This window comes from Scyliorhinus torazame, chromosome 1 (assembly GCF_047496885.1).
Source record: "Scyliorhinus torazame isolate Kashiwa2021f chromosome 1, sScyTor2.1, whole genome shotgun sequence".
NCBI classification, from domain to species: Eukaryota; Metazoa; Chordata; class Chondrichthyes; order Carcharhiniformes; family Scyliorhinidae; genus Scyliorhinus; species Scyliorhinus torazame.
The window spans coordinates 287,789,047-287,816,663 of record NC_092707.1 but is presented as its reverse complement, the minus strand read 5'-3'; the positions used below and the strand labels follow the sequence as shown (position 1 = coordinate 287,816,663).

The 27,617-nt window shown below is 42.3% G+C and overlaps 1 protein-coding gene across 3 annotated transcripts in view; it reads left to right on the top strand.

The window, feature by feature from the left end:
- LOC140422058 (aftiphilin-like) overlaps positions 1–26,779 on the top strand; it is a 97,497-nt gene extending 70,718 nt beyond the window's left edge. For all 3 annotated transcript variants that reach the window (XM_072507058.1, XM_072507052.1, XM_072507043.1), the window contains 3 exons: positions 1,238–1,298; positions 22,813–22,936; positions 25,616–26,779. In XM_072507058.1, the coding sequence (XP_072363159.1) occupies positions 1,238–1,298; positions 22,813–22,936; positions 25,616–25,760 (330 nt within the window). In that variant the 3' untranslated portion in view covers positions 25,761–26,779. The remainder of the gene's footprint in view (positions 1–1,237; positions 1,299–22,812; positions 22,937–25,615) is intronic.
- Positions 26,780–27,617: the final 838 nt, after the last annotated feature.

Here is a 27,617-nt window from a genome sequence, read left to right as displayed (position 1 = left end):
GAAACCCACGCAAACATGGGGAGAATGTGCAAACTCCACACGGACACCATGCTGCCTGCCCTTAATTCAAACATTATGGTTATGAATGTCCCATTTAGACCATAAAAGACCAGATTCTCAGTCTCAAAACTTCTTGTCCTGCAATCTATTTGGTGCTTGACAGGAAGATTCTGATATTTCGTCAGGAATCTTTAATCCAGCTCCGTGAACGTTCTCATACATCTACCCAGCTCTTTCCCTTGGCCTAAGAAGAAGGGCCTGCATCTGAAACATTGAATTTCCCATTCTCCCTACGAATACTGATTAACTTGTTGTATGTTACCAATGCTTCATGGTTTTATTTTTGAAGCCGTTGACAGATTTGCAGAAATCTCTTCTGAAAGGTTTCCAAAGGGATTTTCTGTTGTGACACATTCTTTTTCCCGAATGTCCTGGTTTGCTGCCGTGGCTTTGAAAAGGTGGTGAAGAAACTTTTCCATTTGTTTCCTAAACTACTTTTCTTTTTTACTCTTCACTGCTAATTCGCTTTCTGGAATACAGCTAAAGTACCTCAGCCAAATGGGCATTGTTGACATGTTGGTAGTGACACTCCATACGAGGACAGCACTGGTTAGCACTGCTGCCTCACGGTGCCTAGGGCCCGTGTTAGATCCCGGCTATGAGTCACTGTTCGTATGGAGTTTGCACACACTTCCCGTGACTGATTGGAAAAAATAATTGGGTACTCTAAATTAAAAATAAAATGACACTCCATGCGTGCCGTTGGCCCCGTGAGGCAGCAGTGCTAACCACTGCGCCACTGTGCTGCCCGGGAATATTCAATTGTAAAGGGCATCACAATTGAACCCAATTTGTGTTCACACACTCACTTCCAGCAAAGGTTACTACTAATAATCTGGATGACTTTTCCCCTTTTAGCACAGATGTACTTTGCCCTGATTGAAATCAGTTAGCTCAGTACAAAACAGGAGCAGAACCTGATACCTTTTTGGTCTGCATGGCTTGGGGACAGTGAGTTCATCTGGAGGTGTTTACTTGTTATCTCTATCACTTGCTTTAGAGGGCAGCATTTTTGTTTAGCTTAATGTGAACTTCTTTGAGAATCAAACATTATGGACAATTGCAGTAAGTGTTAAGAAATACTCACCAAATCTGTCTATGATATTCGTTTTGCAGATGGACACCTTTTTCTCTTGTCAGCGTTCCAGTGTAATGGAATGTTTTCTTTTCTCCCTAGGATCACGTCCCGCCTGTTCAGTTTGACTGGAGTAGCAGTGGCCTTACTAATCCTCTTGATGGTATGTCCCCGAGTAGAGCCTCTAGCACCAGAACTGGAGTTAAGAAACCTACCAAGTTCAGACAGACTTCTCTCTGCTGATTTTTTTTTACCTTCCATTTCTTTTTCACTGTGGAAATCTAGGCTTTATTTTAACCTTGCTTTGTCGATGTGCGCTATTACTAATTACATAGGCACATCTCCACAAATATCAATGATAGAATGTGAGCATTAGAAGGCTACTGTGCATTCTTAAGTCTACTCACTGGCTTTCACTGTTTTAATTCTTTGCCTCTTATATTAACCACACTAAACTACACAATATTGATATGTGAAATTGAATTGCCTAAACCAGCTGATTTTCTAATTGCACTATTTTGAAGTGTTACTTCCTGTTAACAGCCCCGTGACAAATGTGAGCAATTTTAATGTGGAGAACATCAATATTTGTTACATTTTTAAAAACAAATTCTGCCCACATGTGTATATGGAGAAAAGCTCAGTTAGGTTCACTGAACAAAGGCAAGTGCAAAAATACGTTTCCATCCGTACAATACATTGCAAGTTATATTAAATGATTCGCGATCCTCCGCGAATCGGAGAGCATCATGGATAGCACGTATAGAGAGGTGGTCACGCCGCAGACTCAGACTCCGCAGGCAGGAAGGGAATGGGTGACCATCAGACAGAGCAAGCGAGCTAGGCATGTGGTGCAAGACTCTCCTGTGGCCATTCCCCTGCAGAACAGATATACCGCTTTGGATACTGTTGAGGGGAATGGCCTCTTAGGGGAAAACAGCAACAGCCAAACTCGTGGCACCACGGTTGGTTCTGCTGTAGAGGGGAGGGGTAATAAGTGTGACAGTGCAATAATTATTGGGGACTCAATTGTAAGGGGAATAGACAGGCGTTTCTATGGCCGCAAATGAGACTCCAGGATGGTCTGTTTCCTCCCTGGTGCTAGGGTCAAGGATGTCTCGGAGCGGGTACAGGACATTCTGGAGGGGGAGGGTGAACAGCCAGTGGTCGTGGTACACATCGGTACAAACGACATAGGTAAAAAAAAAGGGATGAGGTCCTAAAAGCAGAATACAGGGAGCTAGGAAGGAAGTTAAGGAATCGGACCTCCAAGGGGGTGATCTCAGGGTTACTAGCAATGCTACGTGCTAGTCAGAGTAGAAACGACAGGATATATTGGATGAATACGTGGCTGAAGAGATGGTGTCGGGGAGGGTTTCCGATTCCTGGGGCATTGGGACCGGTTCTGGGAAGTTGGGACCTGTACAAACTGGACGGGTTACACCTGGACAGGACTGCAGCTGATGTCCTAGAGGGGCTATTTGCTAGAGCGGTTGGGGAGAGTTTAAACTAATATGCCAGGGGGGTGGGAACCTATGCAAGGAGTCCGAGAAAGAGGGAGCAAGGACAAAAATAAAAGGTAGAAAAGTGATAGGTGGAGAAACCAAGGACAAAATTTAAACAGGGCAGTAGAGAAAAATATTGGGAGCAAGACCAGCATTGTGAAAAAGACAAACTTAAAGGCTCTGTGCCTTAATGCATGGGGCAGCATGGTAGCATTGTGGATAGCACAATTGCTTCACAGCTCCAGGGTCCCAGGTTCGATTCCTGGCTTGGGTCACTGTCTGTGCGGAGTCTGCACATTCTCCCCATGTGTGCGTGGGTTTCCTCACGGTGCTCCGGTTTCTTCCCACAGTCCAAAGATGTGCAGGGTAGGTGGTTTGGCTATGCTAAATTGCCCTTTGTGTCCAAAATGGCGCTTAGTGTTGGGTGGGGCTACTGTGTTATGGGGATAGGATGGAGGTGTGGACCTTGGTAGGGTGCTCTTTCCAAGAGCCGGTGCAGACTCGATGGGCCGAATGGCCTCCTTCTGCACTGTAATCTCTATGATTCTATGGAACATTTGCAATAAGGTGGATGAACTAATCGCGCAGATAGATATAAATGGGTATGATATAATTGGGAGTACGGAGACATGGCTGCAGGGTGACCAGGGATGGGAACTGAATGTCCCAGCGTTTTCGGTATTTAGGAAGGACAGGCATAAAAGAAAAGGTGGTGGCGTGGCACTGCTGGTTAAAGGGGAAATTCACACAGTAGTGAGAAAGGATATTAGCTCTGACAATGTGGAGTCTGTATGGGTAGAGTTGAGAAATACCAAGAGGCATAAAAACATTAGTGGGTGTCACATATAGACCCCCAAACTGCAGTGGTGAGGTTGGTAATGGCATTAAACATGAAATTAGAGATGCATGTAACAAGGGAATATCGGTGATCATGGGTGATTTTAATCTTCACATAGATTGGGCAAATCAAATTAGCCACAATGCCATAGAGGAGGAATTCCTGGAGTGTATACGGAATGGTTTTCTTGACCTAGAGAGCAGGCCATCTTAGACTGGGTACTGTGTAATGAGAAGGGAATCATTACCAATCTGGCTGTGCGAGACCCCTTGGGGATGAGCGACCATAACATGATAGAATTTATGATCAAGGTGGAGAGTGAAGTAGTTGATTCGGAGACTAGGGTGCTGAATCTTAATAAAGGGAACTATGAAGATGTGAGGCATGAGTTGGCCTTGATAGATTGGGGAGAGTTACTTAAAGGGATGACAGTGGATAGACAATGGCAAACATTCAAAGAACGCATGGAGGAACTACAGCAACTGTTCATTCCTTTTTTTAATAAATGTTTTTTATTAGGTTTTTGAACAAAGTATATTTACAGTTAAGTAGGTAGAACAAAATATATATATATATATAAATATAGAAGAGAAGAGAAAAAAAACTGGTATGATATTGTGCACAGTTAGCAATATTATTTTTAACAAATAAGTAGGCACCTGTTTGTGGGTGGGGGGGGGGGGGGAGAAACTGGGGAGGTACATATACATTTGGGTGCCGGAGAAACAATTACATTACATACGGAGAGGGCAATACGAGAATGGATCTTGTGTTGGTGTTGTTACTTTCTTCTCCCGGATGATTTTCACTGTCGTTGGTGTCGCGCATTCACCTCCGCTTTGGCTGTTCGTCCCGTCTTTCGCCCATATTTTCCTTGCTCTCTTACTATATTTGCCAAGTTTGTTGTAGCTTCCCGTGCTCCCCCCCCCCCCCCCCCCCTGGTTCACCTCTATTGTTCCCTGCCTTTCCCTCCCTCTCATGCCTTGGCTACTTTCCCCTGATTCTTGGCTACCTGGCTATTCTGCTTGCCCGTGGCCACAAACCGGTACCGGAACAATTGGGTGAATGGCTCCCACGTTCTGTGGAAGCCGTCGTCTGACCCTCTGATGGCGAATTTGATTTTCTCCATTTGGAGAGAGTCTGAGAGGTCGGACAGCCAGTCTGCAGCTTTGGGTGGCGCTGCTGACCGCCAGCCGAACAGGATTCTACGGCGGGCGATCAGGGACGCAAAGGCAAGGGCGTCCGCCCTCCTCCCCAGGAATAGATCTGGCTGGTCTGATACTCTGAAGACCACCACTTTTGGGCATGGCTCCACCCTCATCCCCACCACTTTGGACATTGCCTCAAAGAAGGCTGTCTAGCACCCCGCAAGTCTCAGGCAAGAACAGAACATTTGGGCGTGGTTGGCAGGGCCTCCTTGGCACAGTTCACATCTATCTTCCACCTCCGGAAAGAACCTACTCATTCGGGTTCTTGTTAAGTGGGCTCTATGTACCACTTTTAGTTGCATCAGGTTGATCCTTGTGGAGGTGGAGTTGACCCTATGCAGTGCTTCGCTCCAGAATCCCCACCCTATTTCAATCCCCAGGTCTAGCAACTGTTCATTCCTGTCTGACACAAAAGCAAAATGGGTAAGAGGGCCAATCCATGGCTGACAAAGGAAATTAGAAATAGTATCCGATCCAAGGAAGAAGCATACAGATTGGCCAAGAAGAATAATAGGTCTGAGGATTGGGAGCAGTTTAGAATTTAGCAAAGAAGGACGAAGGGGAAAGTATAGTACGAAAGGAAGCTTGCAGGGAACATAAAGACTGACACTAAGTGTTTCTACAGATATGTGAAGAGAAAGAGATTGGTAAAGAGAAATGTAGGCCCCCTATAGACGGAAACAGGGGAATGCATAATAAGTGACAAAGAAATGGCTGAGCAATTGAATACATACTTTGGTTCTGTCTTCACAAGAGGACACAAATCAGATACCAGAAATGTTGGAGAATGAAAGGTTTAGTGAGAAGGAAGAACCTGAGGGAGGTCAATGTTAGTAGAGAAATGGTGCTGGGAAAATTGATGGGATTGAAGGAGGATGAACCCCCAGGACCTGAGAATCTGCATCCCAGAGTGCTTAAGGAGGTGGCTCTGGAAATAGTGGATGCATTGGTGGTCATCTTCCGGGATTCTATAGACTCTGGAACTGTCCCTGGAGGGTAGCTCATGTCACTCCGATATTCAAAAAGGAAGAGAGAAAGCAAGGAATTATAGACCAGTAAGCCTAACATCGTTAGTGGGGAAAATTCTTGAATCCATTATCAAGGACTTTATAGTGGAACATTTAGAAAGCAGTGGCAGGATCAGTCAGAGTCAGCATGGATTTATGAAGGGAAAATCATGCTTGACAAATCTGTTGGAATTCTTTGAAGATGTAACCAGTACAGTTGACTAGGGGGAGCCAGTCGATGTGGTATATTTGGTCTTTCAGAAGGCGTTTGACGAAGTCCCGCATAAGAGATTATTGTGCACAATTAAAGCGCATGGGATTGGGGGAAGTGTATTGAGGCGGATAGAAAACTGGTTGGCAGAGAGGAAACAAAGAGTAGGAATTCATGGGTCCTTTTCAAATTGGTAGGCAGTAACTAGTGGGTGCCACAGGGATCGGTCCTGGGCTCCCAGCTATCCACAATATATATTAATGATTTGGATGAGGGAACAAAAAGTAACATCTCAAAGTTTGCAGATGATATCAAGTTGGGTGGGAGGGTGGACTGTGACGAGGATGCAGGGATCCTACAGCATGATCTGGACAGATTGGGTGAGTGGGCAAATCAATGGCAGATGCAGATAAGTGTGAGGTTATTCACTAAAGTGAAGGCAGATTACAACCTGAATTGTTGTAAATTGGGAGAGGCGAGTGTGCAGCGGGACCTGGGTGTCCTTGTGCGTCAGTCGCTGAAGGTAAGCATGCGGTAAAGAAGGCTAATGGTATGTTGGCCTTCATTGCAAGAGGTTTCGAGTACAGAAGCAGGGATGTGTTGCTCAATTATACAGGACCTTGGTGAGGCCACATCTGGAGTATTGTGTTCAGTTTTGGTCTCCTCTGAGGAAGGATGTTCTTGCTCCCGAGGGAGTGCAGCGAAGGTTTACCAGACTAATTCAAGGGATGGCAGGACTGTCAGACGAGGAGTGATTGACTAGGTTGGGATTGTTCTCGCTGGAGTTCCGAAGAATGAGGGGGGATCTCATAGAGACGTATAAAATTCTGACAGGACTAGACAGGGAAGATGCTGGGAAGATGTTACCAATAATGGCAGTGTCCAGAACCAGGGGTCACAGTCTGAGGATTCAGGGTAATCATTTCGGACAGAGATGAGGAGACATTTCTTCACACAGAGTGGTAAGCCTGTGGAATTCATTACCACAGGAAGTAGTTGATGCTAAAACATTGAATATATTCAAGAGGCGGCTAAGATATAGCACTTGGGGAGAATGGGATCAAAGGCCATGGGGAGAAAGCAGGATTAGGCTATTGAGTTGGATGATCAGCCATGATTGTGATGAATGGCGGAGCAGGCCGAAGGGCCAAAAGGCCTCCTCCTGCTCCTATCTTCTATGTATCTATGTAAATGCAGGATGTAGGGTATTAAGCTTAAAAACTTTGCAATTAACATGCAACAAAACTTATGTCATGTTCCTGGGATAATTCCCCTCTTATTTTATGATGTACATTTCTTTTTAATTGCACAATTTCTCAGGCAAAGCTTTATTAAGTTTGCTTTAACAAATGGAATAAGACCACATACCAATTTGCTCAAATCGTTGATTGCTTTTGAATGTTGCATGGTACCTGACATCGGTTCTCTCGCACTTACATTTTCTCTTTGTGTGTGTATATTACAATATATATAAAAACTTGCTAACATTTGGCTTGGCTTTAAGTATGAAGTTCACCTGAAATGGGCAATACTACTTCATGTATTGGCTTTTTTAACCCTTTGAACACTTGAATTTCATGGGTTGTCTACTGCCAGTTTTATGACAATTGGCATTTTATGAATTTCAAAGTATTATGTAACAACGTGGAAATTTGTGAAATCTTGAAACAGTAAATTAGTGGGATAAAGCTAAAGAATGATTCTATTAAGTCAGTACACCTAGCGTTAATCATGTGGGTTAGATCAAAAGACCTGCTTCACAAATTCCTTACTGAAAAGTGAAAGGAAAGCCTGGGTCAGCCTCTACTGTCTTGGTGTCCATTAACTACTCCAGTCAAATCTTCTTGCGCACTTTTACAATTGATCCTTTGTGCTTGTAACTTGTTTGTCAGGCTTTCTAAATGCAAAATAGAAAATAGTTTTCCTTTTAAAGTAAATTTTTTTTTGTCAGCTACATCATTGAAGAAAGTGTAGTCTTTCATTATTTTTAACAGCAGAGTTAAGCGCACTGTATTCAGGCAACATTGTGTATTGTAACATTATAAATACTGATTGTTAAGCTGGTTAATGTGTCAATTTATTTAGATATTGGCCAATTAACCCGGAACCAGTTTGAATGTTTATGTTTATAGTATAGTAATGATAACCTGCATGTTGAAGTTTGTGTCTTGCCCCTTTCTGACACATCAACCCCCTTTTCCCCCTGGTTTACCCTTTATGACAGTCTGCCAACATGGTTACTCAATCTCAAGCTAACGGAGCATCCCCTGTTCTGAGCCTCGATTTCTTTGGGCTCGTGGATGACAGTAGCTCTAGCAACTGTAGCATAATCCCACGTCAGCAGCTTTCTAATCCTGTGATCACATGACTCTTTCCCATGAACAAAACCATGTTCATCCAATTGGTATCAGAACCTTCTGATTTGATGTAACTGAAGAAGTTAAATGTTTTAAAGTGCTGCTGGTTTTCAAATCCGAAACCTACATAATACTTTCTTTGGTCATTCTACCTAAAAGAAGGGTGATAAACTTTCTGTTTTGTCTGTATGTTTGTGTACGTTCCAATATTCTCTGAGCTAAAGTCCAATTACTCATGCGAGACTAGTGAAATTGAATAATTTTGGCTTTCCCCCCTAGATTTCTGGTTTTCTTTATTGTCAGGTTATAGATAGCACTGGCTAGGTCACATTTATTGTACATTGCGAGTTGCCCTGATTGTAGATGGTGGGCTTTGTCCTTGAGCTGCTTGTGGTGACAGGACTCCTACAATGGTGTTAGTTATGAAATTCCAGGCTACTGATCAAGTAGCTATGAAGGATTGGAGGCACCTGACCAAGTTAAGATGGAGCGTAGCTTGGAAGGTAATGGTGGTGGTGTGGCATTGCTGCTCCTGTCTTGTCCTCCTTGGAGGTACAGGTTCCCGGAGAGGGATTCACTGTCAAAAGTAACTTTGGTGAGTTGCTGCAGTGCACCCTGCAGCCACAGTGCGCTGGTGGTGGAGAGGGTGAATGTCTTGTGGCAAGGCCAGTTATTCTGTCTGGAGACTGATCAGCTGCTTGAGTTGTTCCTGGTGAGTATTTCATTATACTCCTCACTTGAGCCTTGTAGTTGGTAGAGGGGGGTGTCAGCTGGTGAGCCAGTCATTGCACATTATCCAGTTGTTGCCTGTTCTTGTAACCACACTGATTTATTTGAGGCTTTGTTCACCGGTGACTTGCCAAGATGTTTATGGTGGTGATATTTAAGGTGAGGTGCCTGGGCTTTCTCTTATCCCGATACTCATTAGTCAACAGCAAGGTGTGCATGTTATCTGCCCCTCACCAACCCAAGCCTCCTGACTCCCCAAAGCCTGTCTATCATCTACAAGGCACAAGTCAGGAGTGTAAAGGAATACTCTCCACTTGCCTGGATAAGTGCAGCTCCAACACCACACAAGAAGCTCAACACTATCCAGAACACAGCAGTCCCGCTTGATTGGCACCCCATCCACTACTTTAAACATTCACTCCTTTCACCACTGGCAGCAGTGTGTACCATCTACAAGATGCCCTGCAAAGCCACCAAAGCTCCTTTGACAACACATTCCAAACCCACAACCTCTACCACTTAGAAGGACAAGGGCAGCAGATGCATGGGAATGTCACCACCTCCAGATTTTCCTCCAAGCCACACACTATCCTGACTTGGAAATATATCACCGTTCCTTCACTGTCGCTGGGTTAAAATCCTGGAACTCCCTCTCTAACAGTACTGTGAGCGTACCCACACCAGAGGGACTGCTGTGGTCCAAGTTGACAGGTCAACACCACCTTTCCCAGGGCAATTAAGGATGAGTATTAAATGTTGCCTAACCAGATATCCTGTGAAATAATTTGTAAAAAGCTGAGATGGTATTCCAAGTCCTGTTGTTGGCTAGTATGAGTTGTGACATTGTTAGTGGAGTTGTGACTGGAGCTGAACAGCGGAATTGTCAACTAACAGCCCTACTAATTATACAGAAAGTTAGGATATTATTGATAAAACATCTGAAGATGGGTGATCTCAGGTTGTTTCCCTGAGGAACTCCTTTAGAGATGTCCTGGGTTTGCGACAACTGGCCTTGGACAACCATCTTCCTTTATGTCAAGGATGACTCAACACCTGGACGGTTTCCCTTTACGTCCCCATTCAACAGCTATGCTGGTTTCCCTTGATGTCATATCGAGTCAAATATTGTCTTAATGTTGAGGCAGTGACTCTCATCTGTCTGGATCAAGCCTGTGATGAGGTCTGCAACCAAGTGCTTCTGGTGGATCTTGTGTCGTTAAGACTCCTGTACGAGAATCCCAACAATTTGCAATTTGTAGACTGAAGGCAGTCTACTAAACCACAGGAGTGATAACACCGGCCAATAGGTAATTTTTATGTTAAAACAAACCTTAATTTAAACACAGAATCAATCAAATTAGCAAGATAGTTATATCTTTCCAATTTACAGTTAAAACAGTTCTTAAATAAAAAGGGAAAAAAGCTTTAACTACCTTTCTGCACCTGCCACCATCAATTCCAATGAAACAGCCCCATACAGTTCAAATTTGACAAGACCATAAGACATAGGAGCAGAATTTGGTCATTTGGCCCATCTAATCTGCTCCGCCATTCAATCATGGCTGATATGTTTCTCATCCCCATTATCCTGCCTTCTCCCCATAACCCCTGATCTCCTTATTAATCAAGAACCTATCTATCTTGGTCTTAAAGACACTCTGATTTGGTCCACACAGCCTTCTGCGGCAAAGAGTTCCACAGATTCACCACCCTCTGGCTGAAGAAAGTCCTCCTCATCTCTGTTATAAAGGATTGTCCCTTCAGTCTGAGGCAGTGTCCTCGGGTTCTAATTTCTCCTACTAGTGGAAACGTCCTCTCCACATTTACTCTATTTAGGCCTCTCCGTATTCCGTACGTTTCAATGAGATTCCCCCAACCCCTTCCTTCGAAACTCCCAACAAGTACAGACCCAGAGTCCTCAACCAGCTTGAGAAAAACTTACCAGAGACTTCACACCTGTACTAAATTCCCATTTTAACACACTCCTTGTCACAGTCTTCATCTCACTTCATGCTCACACTCCCTTGTTTATTCTTCATAGCACTGCAAATCCTTTTCCTTCAAGCATATATCTAATTTCCATTGCTGTTGAATCTGCTCCCACCACCCTTTCAGATCATAATTCTTTAAAAATGTTTCCTCATGCTGCCCTTGATTATTTTCTCAATTATCTTAAATCTGTCCGATCTCTCTGGTTATCAATCCTTCTGAGGTTGAAACCGGTTTCTCTCTCTTTACTGTATCAAATCCCTTCATGATTTGGAACAACTCTATTAAATCTCATCTACTCCTGCTCCTAATTTGTATGTTCATTTATAGAACAACTCCAGATTCTTCCCCCTTACTCAATACTCGCCGCTGGTAAATGTCTAGCAAATCTGCTCTGCACCCTCTTGGCTGGTGACAATGCAACAACTTGCCAACATTTCTTCAACAGTGCCCCCTCAAACCAGCAATCTCTACCACCTAAAAGGACAAGGATGGAAGGTGCATGGATACTCCAGCTGCAAGTCAGTTATAAATAAAGTTAACAATCAGTGTTACTTGCTTTTCTGTGCAGACCTTTGGAGAGCGATACCCTTTCAGGAACAACCTCAAAATCCTTCTGCCTTGTCAGACTCAAATCCTATGGCAAACTGCTGTTCAACTTAATCTCTTTTATAGTAGACAGCAAAACTACAGACAGAGCTGGCTCCTCCCATTAATTACATCTGTATCCCAAGCATAAGGCATTCTCCAGTCTCCTCCCACTGAGATGTCCCATGATCTGCTTTTAGGTAGGACTAAACACAATTCCATATTAATTATCTACAACCAGGGAACCTCCTAAACATAAACAATATTCCATTAGCCATCTATATGTAAACAAGCAAATGGTTAAAATCAATGATTGCCTCATCTTTAACCCCTTAATCACAGCTTCAAATACCAGATGGTGGTATTTGAACCCAGGGCTTTTAATAACATTACAACAAAATATAACGTATAACAATTTCCTACATTCATCACACTGCATTGATGAGTAGGTGTCTGTCACTTGATGGCAATGTTAATGACTCCGATTATGTGACTGGTGTTTGGGATGGGACCAATGGGATGATAGTCAGCTGGATTGAATTATTGGCCAGAACTCTCCAGTCGTTGGGAATCTCTTTTCCCGCCGGCAGCGCATCCCCGCCTGCGGGTTTCCAGCAGCATGGTGTGGCTTCAATGGGAAATCCCATTGACAAGCGGCGGGAAGAGAGAATCCCGTTGCCAGCAAACTCTGCACCACCGAGAAACTCGCAGCTTGGGGGAACGGAGAATCCTGGCCATTGTGTTCTTGTGGGTAGGACATAGATGGGCAATCTTTCACATCTTTCTGAGTGCCATTATCATACGTGTACTTCAGTAGCTTATCTAGTGCACAGGTCTACAGTGCCAGGGTTGGTAACCTTTGCTGTGTCCAGTATGCTGAATACCTTACTGTCACATTGGGTGACCACAGGAGGGGGTCCAATAGGATCATGCACATGGTGATTTTGGCTGCATGATTGGAAAAACTTGTCTTTTGTGCTTACACATCAAGTTGAAGATGGGGATGCTCATGAGGCCTCCTCCCACTGTTGGGTCCACATTTTTTGCGACTGGATATTGTAGGGCTACAGCATTCCTCTGATCCTTTATTTCTGGGACCACATAGCTCTTTTTTTTAAACTGCTTTTGTGTCTGACATGCAGATAGTCGTTTGTAATACATTTTACGAGGTTCTTCAAGGAGTTGCTCTTGGCAGAATTTTCTACACTTTGGATTGAACACACATTCTCTCCTCTCTCGTCATCTTAAATCACACCAACGCTATTTGTGATCACTTCCTGTATCTCCCCACTCTACTAAGGAGAAACCCACATGAGAGTTGGTTTCCTTTTCAGGTGTATGCACATTGCCTTTGGGATGCATCCAATTCCTTTATGTATGTTGTAATTTTGGCTCTGTTTTCCCTTGTCTCCACCCCATCTTCTCTTTGAGATGCTGTGTGCAGCAATGTTGTACCCATCTTCTTTGAGGAAAACAGGTGGCACACAATCTTTTATCCAACTTTGGCATCTTGAAATTTCAATGCACTGTGGTTTCATGGGAAGTCTTGTGTCACACCTTTCTGTTTGCCATAACGTACAATTTATATTGTTCTTTTTGCATGTAATAGTTTATTTTTAAAATATTTACATTGATGTCTTTATCTGTAGATGTACAGTCCCGACTGCTAATAATGGGTGCATTCAAACAAATGCAATTTTCCTGCTAGAAATAAAACATTAATAAAATTAGAAATCATTTCCCTTTGAACCAAGTTTATTTGCGAAAGTTACATTCTAGTACTAGTTTGTCAGGCATTTATTAATGCCGATTCTGCCTGAAATTACAAGAAAATCAATTGGTATTTTCTACCCCTGCAATGCTGTCTGACTTAAATAGTGGCACAAGGGTTAGCACTGCTCCAGTGACCCGGTTCATTTCCGGCTTCGGGTGATTGTGGAGTTTACACTTTCTCTCTGTGTCTGTGAGTTTCCTCCGGATGCTCCAGTTTCCTCCCACAGTCCAAATATGTGCAGGTTGGGTGGATTGGCCATGATAAATTGCCCCTTAGTGTCCAAAAGATTAGGTGGGGGTTACGGGGATAGGGTGGAGCTTAAGTACGGTGCTCTTTCCATGAGCCGGTGCAGACTCGATAGGCTGAGTGGCCTCCTTCTGCACTGTAGATTCTATGAAATACATCTAAAGAAAGAACCCTGCACTTATATAACGCCTCACCACATTAGTGGAATACCTCTGCTTCACATTAATTTCAGTACAAGCTCATCCTTGGAAAATTTCAGAATTGGCCTCTACCTCAATAAGTCAAATTGCATTCCGTGCACCTGAAATGTGAGAGAGACGAACTAGTGAGTAAACACAATTGGCTGACATTGTCATTAATGCAAATGGTAAATGATAGTGGCCGGCACGGTAGCACAGTGGTTAGCACTGTTGTTTCACAGCACCAGGGTCCCAGGGTTGATTCCCGGCTTGGGTCACTGTCTTTGTGGAGTCTACACGTTCTCCCCGTGTCTGCGTGGGTTTCCTCCGGGTGCTCCGGTTTCCTCCCACAAGTCCCGAAAGATGTGCTTTTAGGTCATTTGGACATTCTGAATTTTCCCTCTGTGTACCCGAACAGGCGCCAGAATGTGGCGACTAGGGCTTTTCACACTAACTTCATTGCAGTGTTAATGTAAGCCTACTTGTGAAACTAATAAAGATTATTATTAGGATTATTATATACCAGCCCTGTAAAATGTTTCATGTGATGGGGACTGTATTTCAAAGACGAGATCTGCTTCTTGAGTTGTGCTATAGTGCTTGGCATGCAGCACTTAATTCAGTGCTCGTGACAGTTTATCATTACCACTTTAGGGCTGTAACAAAGCTGGGCCTTGAAGCTGTTTAATTGTTCAATGCCACTAAAGGCTACAACTTCAGAGAACCCTTCTGAATCCAGATGATTACCTATGGGGAGGCTGATCATCAATGTAGGGGTAAATAATCCTGGATCCGTCTTAATCAGATGTAAACTGTGTGAGGGGGGTTAGACACGGAGGTTTCAACTTTGAACTCCTGTAGAAAGGAGGAAAAGAATCTTAAAAGCTTGGTTACAGCTCTAGCTGGTGCTCATAATATTTTGTAAACATCTGAGAGGGGGCTGTGTGAGATCTGTAACAAAGTAAGTGTTGAAAGGCATCCAGATGCTTCAAAGTGATTGGCAGCGACGTCAGCACGGCAGTATTTACACATATAAAAAAAAATCAACATTCCTTCCTTCATAAATTTGGATGAGCTACTCCTTCAGAGAGACAGCATGGACATGATGGGCCAAAAGGCCTCCTTCTGCACTCTAACCATTTCCTGATTTTTAATAGGCCCAAACCCTTCCTGAAGTTAGTATCAATGTGTTTCGAAAACAAAACTCAATATGACAGATTCATACAATGGTTAGAGCAGAGAAGAAGGCCATTTAGCTCATCGTGTAAGGTAAGGTACAGTCGCCATAGTCCCAGATGACCACAAGCTGCTTTCCCCTTTGAGGGTCACCACACCTCAGGGGAGGGGCAAGGTTGAGAATGCAGGGCCTTCATGAATAACCTCAGCCGGTACAGGAATTAAACCCGCACTGCTGGTCTTGTTCTCCATCACAATCCAGCTGTCTAGCCCACTGAGCTAATCCGGCCCATCATGTATCTGCTGGTCCTATAAAAGACCAGTTCCTCCACTGGCACCGCCCCTGCCTTTTTTCCGTAGCTCTCCAGATTTTTCCTGTCCGGATAATGATCCTCTTGAAAGCCACAATTCACGGGGCAGCATGGTAGCACAGTGGTTAGCACTGCTGCCTCATGGCGCCGAGGACCCGGGTTCGATCCCGGCTTTGGGTCACTGTCTGTGTGGAGTTTGCACGTTCTCCCCGTGTCTGCGTGGGTCTCACCCTCACAAACCCAAAGATGTGCAGGAGGTGGATTGGCCACGCTAAATTGCCCCTTAATTAGAAAAAGATAATTGGGTATTATAAATTTATTTAATAAAAGGAGTCACGATTCACCATGCGTAACTGTCAGGCAAAATGCCAGAATCATTCATTAGTTTTCCACACTGAAATATCTTTGTTTTGTATGAGGTTAACATTTTGTCTTTTTTTGGGGTTCTTTGCTTGGTTTAGGGAACATTAAATAGCAGTAATTGTGTAATTTTACTGAACTGGCTCACGATCGTTTTGACATTCTGTGTGCGCACAGAATGCTGCCAGGTTCTACACACAGGTAGCATTACAGCCTTGTGTACACTGCCAACAAGATCTATTAGGAGCAGCAGCTATCTGAATATTTTCACTTCTTTCCCCTGCATTGCCTGGAGATGAATTGTAATGGCACATTACCACCCTCTGTTGAAATAATGAAGTTGTCAGTAGTATATAAATAAAGCGCTGGAATGCAGCAGTTCCAAAGAGGAGTCATACTGAGCTAGAAGCATTAACTTTGGTTCTCTCTCCACAGATGCTGCAAGACCTGAACTTTTCCAACATTTTCTGCTTTTATTTTGGATCTCAAACATCCAGAGTAATTTTGCTTTTAGTAGGAGTTACCAGTGGCCTGTATTGAATAGAGAACCTTTCTTTATCGCAGATTGCCATAGAACCTATTTCACTTATACACTTGAGGCTTCAGAGGACTCAACTACAAGCTCCCTTCGGCGATTGTGATAATTACCATTACATAGAGAGTGGAGGATTCTGTCCCCATATACTCTTGCCCCAGCAGTTGTTCAAAAACCTAAATGGAAGAAACTCCATGATACTTGGAAACCGTTTCTATTCTACTTAGTTGAAGTGAATATAAAACAAAATGAAAGATGCTCAAGTTTATTTCTAGATCCCTATGTATTTTAGTTAACTGGCCTCTCGATGCATTGTATCTGCTGGCTCTGTTATCTTGCTAAAGAAATGCAATGACTGCAACAGGTGAATGGAAATCTTCATTCAACATTCAGCTTTTTATTTTTTTAAATTAATTTATGGGGTGTGGACGTCGTTGGCTAGGCCAGATTTATTGCCCATTTCTAGTTGCCCTTAAGGTGGTGGTGAGTTGCCTTCTTGAACCGCTGCAGTCCTTGAGTTGTAGGTACACCCACAGTGCTGTTAGTGAGGGAGTTCCAGGATTTTGACCCAGCGACAGTGAATGAACGATGATATATTTCCAAGTCGGGGTGATGAGTTACTTGGAGGGGAACCTTCAGATGGTGGGGTTCCCAAGTATCTGCTGCTCTTGTCCTTCTACTTGGTAGTGGTCGTGGTTTTGGAAGGTGCTGCCTAAGGAACCGTGGCAAGTTCCTGCAGTGCATCTTGTAGATGGTATACACGGCTGCCACTGTTCGTTGGTAGCGGAGGGATTGAATGTTTGTGGAAGGGGTAGCAATCAAGCGGGCTGCTTTGTCTTGGATAGTTTCGAGCGTCTTAAATGTTGTTGGAGCTGCACTCATCCAGGCAAGTGGAGAATATTCCATTACACTCCTGACTTGTGCCTTGTAGATAGGCGTTTGGGGGTTAGGAGCTCAGTTACTCGCCATAGGATTCCTAGTCTTTGATCTGCTCTGGTAGCCACAGTATTAATATTGCTAGTCCAGTTCAGTTTCTGATCAATGGTAACCCCCAGGATGTTGATAGTGGGGGGGGAATTCGGTGATGGTAATGCCATTGAATGTCAAGGGGTGATGGTTAGATCCTTGCTTGTTGGAGATGATCATTGTTTGGAACTTGTGTGGCTCGAATGTAACTTGCCACTTGTCAGCCCAAGCCTGGATATTGTCCAGGTCTTGCTGCATTTGGACACGGACTGCTTCATTATCTGAGGAGTCGCGAATAGTGCTGAACATTGTGCAGTCATCTGCAAACATCCCCACGTCGATGTAAGGGAGGTCATTAATGACTCAGCTGAAGATGATTGGGCCTAGGACACTATCCTGAGGAACTCCTGCAGTGATGCACTGGATTTGAGATGATTGACCTCCAACCACCACAACTGTCTTTCTTTGTGCCACGTATGACTCCAGCCAGCGGAGAATTTTCCCCTGATTCCCATTGACTCCAGTTTTCCTTGGGCTCCTTGATTCCATTTGATCAAATGCAGCCTTGATGTCGTGGACAGTCACTCTCACCTCACCTCTGGCATTCAGCTCTTTTGTCCATGCTTGAACTAAGGCTGTAATGAGGTCAGGTGCTGAGTGAACCTGGTGGAACCCAAACGGAGTGTCCGTGAGCGGTTATTGCTGAGTAAATGCCGCTGAATAGCACTGTTGATGATGCCTTCCATCACTTTGCTGATGAATGATAGGGTGGCAATTGGTCGGGTTGTATTTCCTGTTTCTTATGGACAGGATGCATTTGGGCAATTTTCCACATTGCCGGAGAGGTGACAGTGTTGTAGTTGTACTGCAACAGCTTGGCTAGGGGTGTGGCAAGTTCTGGAGCACAAGTCTTCAGTACTATTGATGGAATACTGCCAGGGCTCATAGCCTTTGCAGTATCCAGTTCCCTCAGCCGTTTCTTGATATTGGCTGAAGATTGACATCTGTGATGTGGACAACATCCAAGGAGACCGAGATGGATCATCCACTCATCACTTGTTACATATACAGAATATCTAGTGACTGCATTAGATATTTCCTTTAAAAATTGGATGCAACTTGGAATTTTCTCTCTGGGCCTGAATGGATGGAAAAGGCAATGTTCCTAAAACTATTATCAGTAACATTTTACTGTGCTGTGCTGAAAGGTGGATCCTGAGACTGATCTTAAAGCACTGTTTTGCATTCTGTTTCAGTCAGTTCCCAATTCCTATTCCAGCATCAAATAAGTTCAGTACATTTACTACTAACCACCTGAAAACGGGACTTTTTGATTTAGACATGTCTGAATCCCTACAGTGTAGAAGGAGGCCATTCTGCAGATTGACTCTGCAACTGACCCTCTGAAAGACCACCCTAACTATGCACAATCCCCACCCTATCCCCATAACCCCACCTTACCTTTGGACACCTAAGTGGCAATTTAGCATAGCCAATCCACCTAACCTGCACATCTTTGGACTGTGGGAGGAAACCTGAGCACCCGGAGGAAACCCACGCAGACACGAGGAGAACGTGCAAACTCCACATAGTCACTCAAGGTCAGAATCAAACCTGTTTTAAAAGGAAGTTGCTAATTCAAAGGAGAAATCTAAACCACGCCTTTTAAAATCAAACTTGCAAAAAAATCTTTTATATTGTCGCTTTTCTTTTTAACATTATTCACAATAAGGAAATAAGTAGTGAATTATCATGGGGTAACATTTTGGAGAATTGACTGAATTTTGACCCATGCTCAGTATACAGTGATTGACACCATCATGACCACTAAGTCCAGATCATAGAAGCACAATCAAATCTGAAATAAAACTAACACAAGATTTTTTTTAAAATGTTTTATTAAATCACTGATAAGTAACTAACTATGGTTTGGAATTACAGAATAGAATTCTATTATCACTTAACAGCTAAACCAATGGTAGAACAGTGGTTAGCACTGTTGCTTCACAGCGCCAGGGTCCCAGGTTCGATTTCCAGCTTGGATCACTGTCTGTGCGGAGTCTGCACGTTCTCCCTGTGTCTGCGTGGTTTTCGTCGGGTGCTCCGGTTTCCTCCCACAAGTCCCGAAAGACGTGGTGTTAGGTAATTTGGGCATTCTGAATTCTCCCTCCATGTATTCGAACAGGTACCAGAATATGGCGACTAGGGACTTTTCACAGTAACTTCATTGCAGTGTTAATGTAAGCCTACTTGTGACAATAAAGATTATTATTATTAACTTTGCCATAACATAAAAAGATTATTTATTCTGTAACCCGACTGCTGGTGCCTTTCTGCCTTTTCCATTGAGATTCTAAAGTGCGAGTGATGGCTACACAAACTATAGTGGTATTGAGAAAGGACACTCTGTCTTTCTCTCCATTTCCAGAATTATGAACTGGTACTTTATGTCTACACTGCTTCTATTACCCTTGGACCCCATGCTTCAAATAGATTTGCAAATGAGACGCTTAAAATAGTTAGGAAATAAATCAATGGTTGTACCATTGCCACCATTGAAAATCTCTTCAAATCAGAAATAGCAGCAGGAGTTAGGCCATTTGGCCTCTTGTGCGTACTCCATCATTTAATATGATCTTGTACTTCAACTTCACTTCCCAGCCCCGTGCTAAGCTTCAAGATTTATTTCAGAATTCCATCTGTACTTTCTTCCTGTAGTCCATCTATTAGATTTCTGAAACATTGCATTCAGCTTAGTTAAATAGTGGTATTTTCTTTGAGATGCATTAAATGCAAAACAAAAAAACATTCCTGCAAACTGCTTTTCCAGCTGTGAATATGGTGAATTTAGGAATTGTACTGGGTGTGTTACTGGACTGCTGTAATAGCCAGGTCACGTGGTCTGAGAAGTTGAATTCCGTTTTTCAAAAGATTCAACAAATAAAAAGCTCACAGCAGTAAAAGTAAACATTATGCTGTCACTTGTCATTCCTTCAGATAAGGCAACCTGCTGTTCTTTCCTAGACTGGCCTATATGTGACTCCAATCCCACGCCAGTGTGGTTGATTCTTAACCATCTGAAATGATTGACCAAACTTCTCGGTCGTATTGCAACTTCCGAGCAATTAGGGTGGGATAAGGAAGGCCAGAGAAACTACAATCTATGAATTAATTTTTACAAAAGATGTTGCATTCCCTCTACTTAACTGTGTGTGTAACTGAAAACTGATCTTTCAATTTGTTGCAGGACAGCCATTGGGTAATTCTGCCTGCCGAGCTATGTCAGTTGTGTAACAGTTGAAGAGGAAATTTGAATATTAATAGCTGCCCGTATATTTGAGCAGTTAGTTATGAACATTTTGTCTATCAAAATTGTGTTCTTCTAATGAGATTTATGACAATGTCACACACTTGAAATTGCTGTGGATTAGCAATGCTGCGTTATTCCACTGATGCTGCATTGCTACAAGTATTCATCAGAGCTCCACCCAACAGTATTCAAATGTCAGAGATTCATAAGGTATTGAATTAATACCTAGTAACTACCCACAGCATCCCATGCTGATGGACTGCTACTCATTCTGCATTTGATCCCATGAAGCTAATTCAAAGCAATTGCAAGTGTTTGGAGGAGCTGAGTTAAGCTTTTCTGTCAGAACTTGGCATATTAAGTTGTTGCAATTCAATACAACTGATTTTGGGTGCTGCAACAAATTTATCTTGATCATCTAGCCTTACTATGATCTAGAAATTCTACAGTTTACAGTTAATATTAATGTTCCACTTCTGTGGCGCTGCTTTTTGATCTTGAGCTTGCCTGGCCTGATTCTTTCGATAATCTTGCAGCGCAGCTATTATTAAACCAATGCTGAGAACTAATGCTCAGAATTTACCTGCTTGAGCAGCCATCGTACTTTACAGAGACGTATATTATTTGTTTGGTTTAATTTCTACAGTTCTTCGCAACTTCTGGCTAAGCCTTTTAACTCTGTTATATAGTCAAACCTCGAAGCTGGATCCCCCACTGCTCCCCACCCATCCCCCACCCCCACAACAGTATAAATCTGACCCTATTTCCAGTTCTCTCCAGTTTTGACTAAGAGTCATCCAGGCACAAAACGTTCGCTCCCTTCTCTCTCCACAGATGCTATCAGACCTGCTGAGCTTGTGCAGTGTTTTCTGTTTGTTTGTGAGTATATACCCAACCTGCTTGACCTTTCCTCATTTAAATGTCCCTTCATCCCAGGAATCAACCCAGTGAGCTTCCTCTGAACTGCCTGTCCCTTCTTAAATAGGGACAACTATACTGCACAACAGTCACAGCAATACTTCACTACCTTAATATTCCAACCCCATTTCAATTAAGGTCAACATTCCATTTGTGTTCCTAATTGCCTGCTGTACCTCTACTTTGAGGCACAGAGGCATTTCTGACAACACGATGTCTTGGATCAGCTTGCATGCTGTAATTGGGGATGAAATCTGGGACCTTTTGGATCCCCATATGACTGTATAATAATTCATGCCTCCACTCTAAGGAGTTAAAAGAATCTGCTGAAACATAGATTGCACAATTTGTTTTTCATCAGGAAATCTGTGTACAAAATCCTTGCCATTTGGAGCTTTAAGTGACGATGTGTCTAATGTACTCCGAGTGCTTTCTTTCAATAGCGTTTTGACTATTTTAAAAAGCATTTCTACAACTTTGCCGGTGACCATTTTCTTGCTCATGTTTCTAGTTTTGAATTTGTCTAATTTTTGTTTTGTCAGAATCACATTTTTGTCTAGTTATCTGCTTTGATTTAATGAGGTTGAAACCTTGGCACTGAGATTTATTGTTAAATTATTTGCACCCGTGGAAGTTGCAGATTTTTAGATCCCCAAGGATATGATTAATGAAAACATTTTGTGGTTTAGTACATTTGCTGAGGTTCAAGATGTTTCAGATAATTTGTCAAAATACTGCAAAATTTATTTTTCTGGAAATTTATAAGCACTAATTGGCAAATGTAATGGCATATCCATAACTCTAATTTTTCCTCACCATGAACAATTTACATTCTTTCTGATTTACTATTCTAGACTTATTACTCATTTTCTGAGATATAATTTTGCTACTGCTAACAGCAATAGTTTTAACCTTCTGCTGTTATTGTTAATCACACAAATCCCTTTTATTCAGCATTTGCATTTCTCCGTGTTAGTACCAGCATCAGGAATTTGGAAAATGGGAATAATTCATTGAACTCTCAGATTTTAAATCATCTGGTAAAATGCCTGGAATGTGAGAGATTATAGAATGTAAAGTTTTGGGGCAGCCATGTTGCAACTATTTAAAGAAAATGTTTATTTATGAAGAAGAAAGATATTGGAAAACTTTAATTTTGAGAGATTCCTTTAACTTTAGAACATCTCAACTTTCATTGTCCAAAAAATGTGCCACTTTTACAGAGAATCTGTTTGATGTCGTGCATGGCAAAACATCATTGCTATCAATTCTCAGTGATGACTTGGCTAGTGCTGTAGGAAACTTCAGTTAAATTATGTTACAGCCGGCACAGTGTGCATTGAAACTTGCTGTCAGATTGATTTTTATAAATATTTCAGATGTTTACAGAAATTAAAACCATGTCTAGCTATATTTGTAGCTATGTGGCGGATAGATGAGTGGCCTGATTTTGTTCCCTGATCTCTATAGGTGTCGACCCAGAACTGTATGAATTGACCACATCTAAACTGGAAGACTCTGGTACAGTCAATCGAATGACTGATGCATTTGCTCGCCTCATGTCGACAGCGGAGAAGACCAGCACATCCACCAGGTAAGAAATCCAATCCTTTGCAATTCTATCTAGCAGCTAAGTTTACATTGAGTGTTATTTTATACACCAGAGTATCTGTTGGGTATCTAATTAAAAATTAAATATGCTTTCATATTAATGTTTAATGTACAAATCTTTGTGATGTTACCTAACTTATTCGAATCTTGAGAGTGAATTGCTGCTCTGTAGTGTTTCTCAAGTGTGCTTCTGTTTATTTTCTTCTATCTGGACATGATCTTGTTTGTGAATAGCTAAATTAAGCATTCATCTGAATGTAATTTTATTTCAATGTGGATTCCATTTCAATGTGGATTCCATGAGCACTGGAAAACCTATTAGGTGAAAAATGATCCCATGAAATCCAATTCTGCGATAAATTAATTTCTAGTATTTTAACTGCTCTGAAGATGGTGGCTGTTTATTCCCCTCTGTATTTTTCCAACTTCATTTTCCTTCCTATACTTCTGCAATAATATTGTTGGCACCAAACTCTCATGTCACCAGCTTTGCTATTTGGGTTTTAGTCCCTTCCGTCAGGTTTTTGTTTCTTCATTTTACCTGTTCCATCACCGCAATCAAAAATCAGCAATAATGTTCTATGTGATTTTGACCACAATGCCTTATTATTTCTCCTTATCCTTGAGTCTCTCTCTCTCACTCTCTGATCTTAAACATAATTTAACACACGATCCACCTGCTCCAGCTCTCTCCCCTCTTTTCCTTGAGTCTGCCCTCTCATGGTTCCATTGAAACACACCAGGTTCCACAGGTATGCTGACAATGTTCACCACTGCCACCCATCACATCTCTCGATCCATCCACAGTCCCTCATTTGTCGTGCTACTTGGCAGACACCCAGCACCGGATGAAGAAATTTCCTCCAATTTAATATTGGGGAGACTGAAACCATTGTGTTTTTTAAAAATTTGTTCATGAGATATGGGCATCAGTGGCTAGGCCTTCATTTATTGCCCATTTCTAATTGCCATTGAGAAGGTGGTGGTGAGCCGCCATCTTAAACAACTGCAGTCCATGTGGTGTAGGTACACCACAGAGCTGTTAGGGAGAGAATTCTAGGATTTTCAGTGACAGTGAAGGAATGGTAATTATGTTTCCAAATCAGGATGGTGTGTGGCTTGGATGGGAACTTCCAGATAGTGGTGTTCCCAAGATCTTCTAATTGGTAGAGGTTGTGGGTTTGGGAGGTACTTTTGGAGGAGGCTTGTGAGTTGCTGCAGTGTATTGTGTAGATGGTGCACACTGCTGCCACTGTGTTGGTGGTGCAGGGAGTGAATGTTTAAGGTGATGGATAGGGTGTTGATTAAGCGGAATGTTTTGTCCTGGATGGTGTGTCAAGCTTGAGTGTTATTGGAGGTACACCATCCAGGTCAGTGGAGATTATTCATAGAATCATAGAATTCCTACAGTGCAGAAGGAGGCCATTCGGCCCATCGAGTCTGCACTGAATCTCTGAAAGAGCATCCTACCCAGTTCCACTCCCCCACCCTATCCCCGTAATCCTGCAGTACTTTGGACTCTAAGGGGCAATTTAGATTGGCCAATCCACCTAACCTGCACATCTTTGGAGTGTGGGAGGAAACTGGAGCACATAGAAGAAACCCACACAGACACGTAGAAAGAACTGTATGCAGGACAATACTTTCACTGTACCTAGGTACAGGTGACAATAAACAAATCCAATCCAATCCAAGTGCAAACTCCACACAGTCACCCAAGGCCGGAATTGAACCCGAGTCCATGGTGCTGTGAGGCAGCTGTGCTAACCATTGTGCCACCATGCTGCCTATCACTCTCCTGACTTGTGCCTTATAGATGTTGGACAGTCTTTGAGGAATCAAGAGATAAGTTACCCCATCTCGTCTTCATCACCAAGACTACCCATTTCCACCACCACACATCCTCTGCCTCTGTTACGTCTCACCTGAAGTGCTCATCCAATGCCTTTGTTACCTCTAGACGTGACGATTACAATGCTTTCCTGATCAGCCCTCCAATCCAGCCCCCCCCCCCCCACCAAACTTCAGCTTGTCCAAAATGTTGCTGCCTGTATCCTGACTCTCAGCAAATCCCCTTCCACAAATCACCTCTGTGCTTGGTGACTCACTGTGAATCTCAGTCTATCAACGCCTTGATTTTAAAATGTTCACCCTTCTTTTCAAATCCTTCCCTGGCCTCACCCCGCTTTCTCTGTATCCTCCTTCAACACGCTGCGATCTGTGCACTCTCCAATTTCGGCTCCCTGAGCATGCCCGATTTGAATAACTTTGTCATTAGCGCCCATGTCTTCAGATGTTTTGAGTCCTTAAGTTCTGGAATTCCCTCCCTAAACCCTTCCCCTCTCTCTCTCTCTCTTTAAACCAACCTCTGACTGAGATTTGCTCACCTGTCCTTTATGTGACTCATTGTCAGATTAAGTTTTGTAACCACTCCTGTGAACTGTCTTGGGACTTTAAACACGTGGTATAGATGCAATTTGATAAAAGTCTTTAGAGGGAGCTAACCTTTGTTATTTTATAATGAGCTATGATAACTTGAATATTTGACTTTTGGGAGATTTATTAAACAATCAGATTAAATGTGTAATGTTGCACTTTCTCAATTCTTACATTAAGATTGCAAATTAAAAATAGAAAATAATAATTATTTTATCCTTCATAGGAAACCCAAGAAAGAGGAATTTCTTAGTAAGGAAGCTGCCAAAGTGATAGCGAGCCTTCCAGACTTATCATTCATGCATGCCAAAGTGCTGATGTTTCCAACCACATTAACACCTTTGGTAAGCTCCTGTGAAAAGGCAGACTGAACAGTGGATCATAGTTTTATTTTTTGAACATTTTAAAATCAAACTTATTTTGGCTTTCTCAAAATAAAATAAAACTAATCAGTCATTCAGATGAGTTGTTAGTCAGCTGTTCTGGAGAGTTCTACAGAGAATATGATGCTGTTGTATATTTATTTATACTGAAGTGATTTAAGTGTTTATATTAGAAAAATCTGTAAATATCAGGTGGATGGTTTATTATGCAGATTAGTTATTTTCTTTGTGTTGCTATACTGGGTTGGTTAAATTTGTTTTGTCAGCTAATCTGACAGGGACTGTCATTAAACATGTTCACACAGGCATAACTGTGTTCAGATTCTGGGAAACAGCGGAATCCTGGTGAATTGCTTCATGTTGAGTTTTGTTACTTTTTCTGACGCAAGTGAGAACAGTTTTTTTTGGGAGGGGTGTATTTCCAAGCCTATTTGATCAAACGGCATTGGTTGTAGGCATTTTTTGGTATTACCATTTTTCACGTTTCATCAAACTAATGGTCTACCTGGTATATACAGGACTGGCTCCAAATCAAGGTGATGCAGTTACCATTAAAGCCATTACTGAGGTGAAAATGTGTTGCTTATTTAGGAAACCACTATCTAATGACAGTTCTGGCATCAGCTGAGCTCATCTTTGAATGAGATGCTGGATCTCACAAGCCTAAGCTCATTTGGGGCATGAGGGACCAATATCTAAATGTCTTCTACAAATCCTTGAGGTGAACCTGATCTTTCACTCATTATTTTTGCTTTATTTTGCCACTAATATGTTTATTGAGGATTTTGCACAGTGTAAAGACAAGGTGGACAGAATAGTTTGCAGTGATTTGGGCTGTATGTACAGTAACAACTATGGATTGTAAATGTTGGTGAAATTCCTATGGAAAAACTCTGATACAAAGAAGAACCTACATAGGTTGATGTGCATGTCCAGGTTCTTTTATAACTGTAGTATGTAAATTTACTTTTAGAATACACCGAAAATAAAGAGAGATGATTTGAAAAGATGTTGTTCTGTGTTTTTCACTATGACAAAAATATAATCTATAGGCAACATTACAGCTTTGGTGTGAGCTCTATCCAGGAAAAATAATTTGGGTGAAGGAGCAGTGCCTTTAATCTAATGCTCCGACCTTACTTTTACTCTGTGGTTTGCCAGTTCAATGCACTGCTCTTTAACTGGAAAAGTAACAATGAACTGGTTATGTGCCAGTCACTGATAGACGGATACTAAGTACTTTCATTGGCCTGTTAACATGATTTCTGGGGCTAGAAGCAACACTGCCCTCTGCTGTGCAGCTTTTGTCAAATGCTATTTTTAAAAATATATCATAACTAGTGACAAACCTTTTACAACAAGGGCCTGGATCTGTAAACCGTAACCATTGAAAGTGTCATCAAATTATTAAAGACTTTTTTAACTTTCCAAATCCAGATTACATTTCACGTCCAACAAACGCATTTAGAGAGGACAGCTTTTTTGTATTTAAGAAAACATATTTCTCTCTCTGAGTTAGTTACAAGTTTGTTATGTCAGCCAAACTGACCAGATGATGAAGTCTCTGTTAAAACCATCAGTCGGGTCCGAAACACTCCATCAACAAAACTTTCTGCTTCAGAGTGCAAAATGAGTTTACACTAACCTGTCATTCTTCAGCTTTTTCAATTTTCCTCTCTGCGTAATCATAGAATCCTCACTTTATTGCTCACATTTCATCTCCGAATGTGGCTTGCAAACATTTAAATTAAAGTTTTGTCAATGCTACGTTGCACCATTTACCAGCGACTGATTTTCTTTCCACTTTTTTTTTTGGAGTTATTAAAATATATTTTATTCAAAATT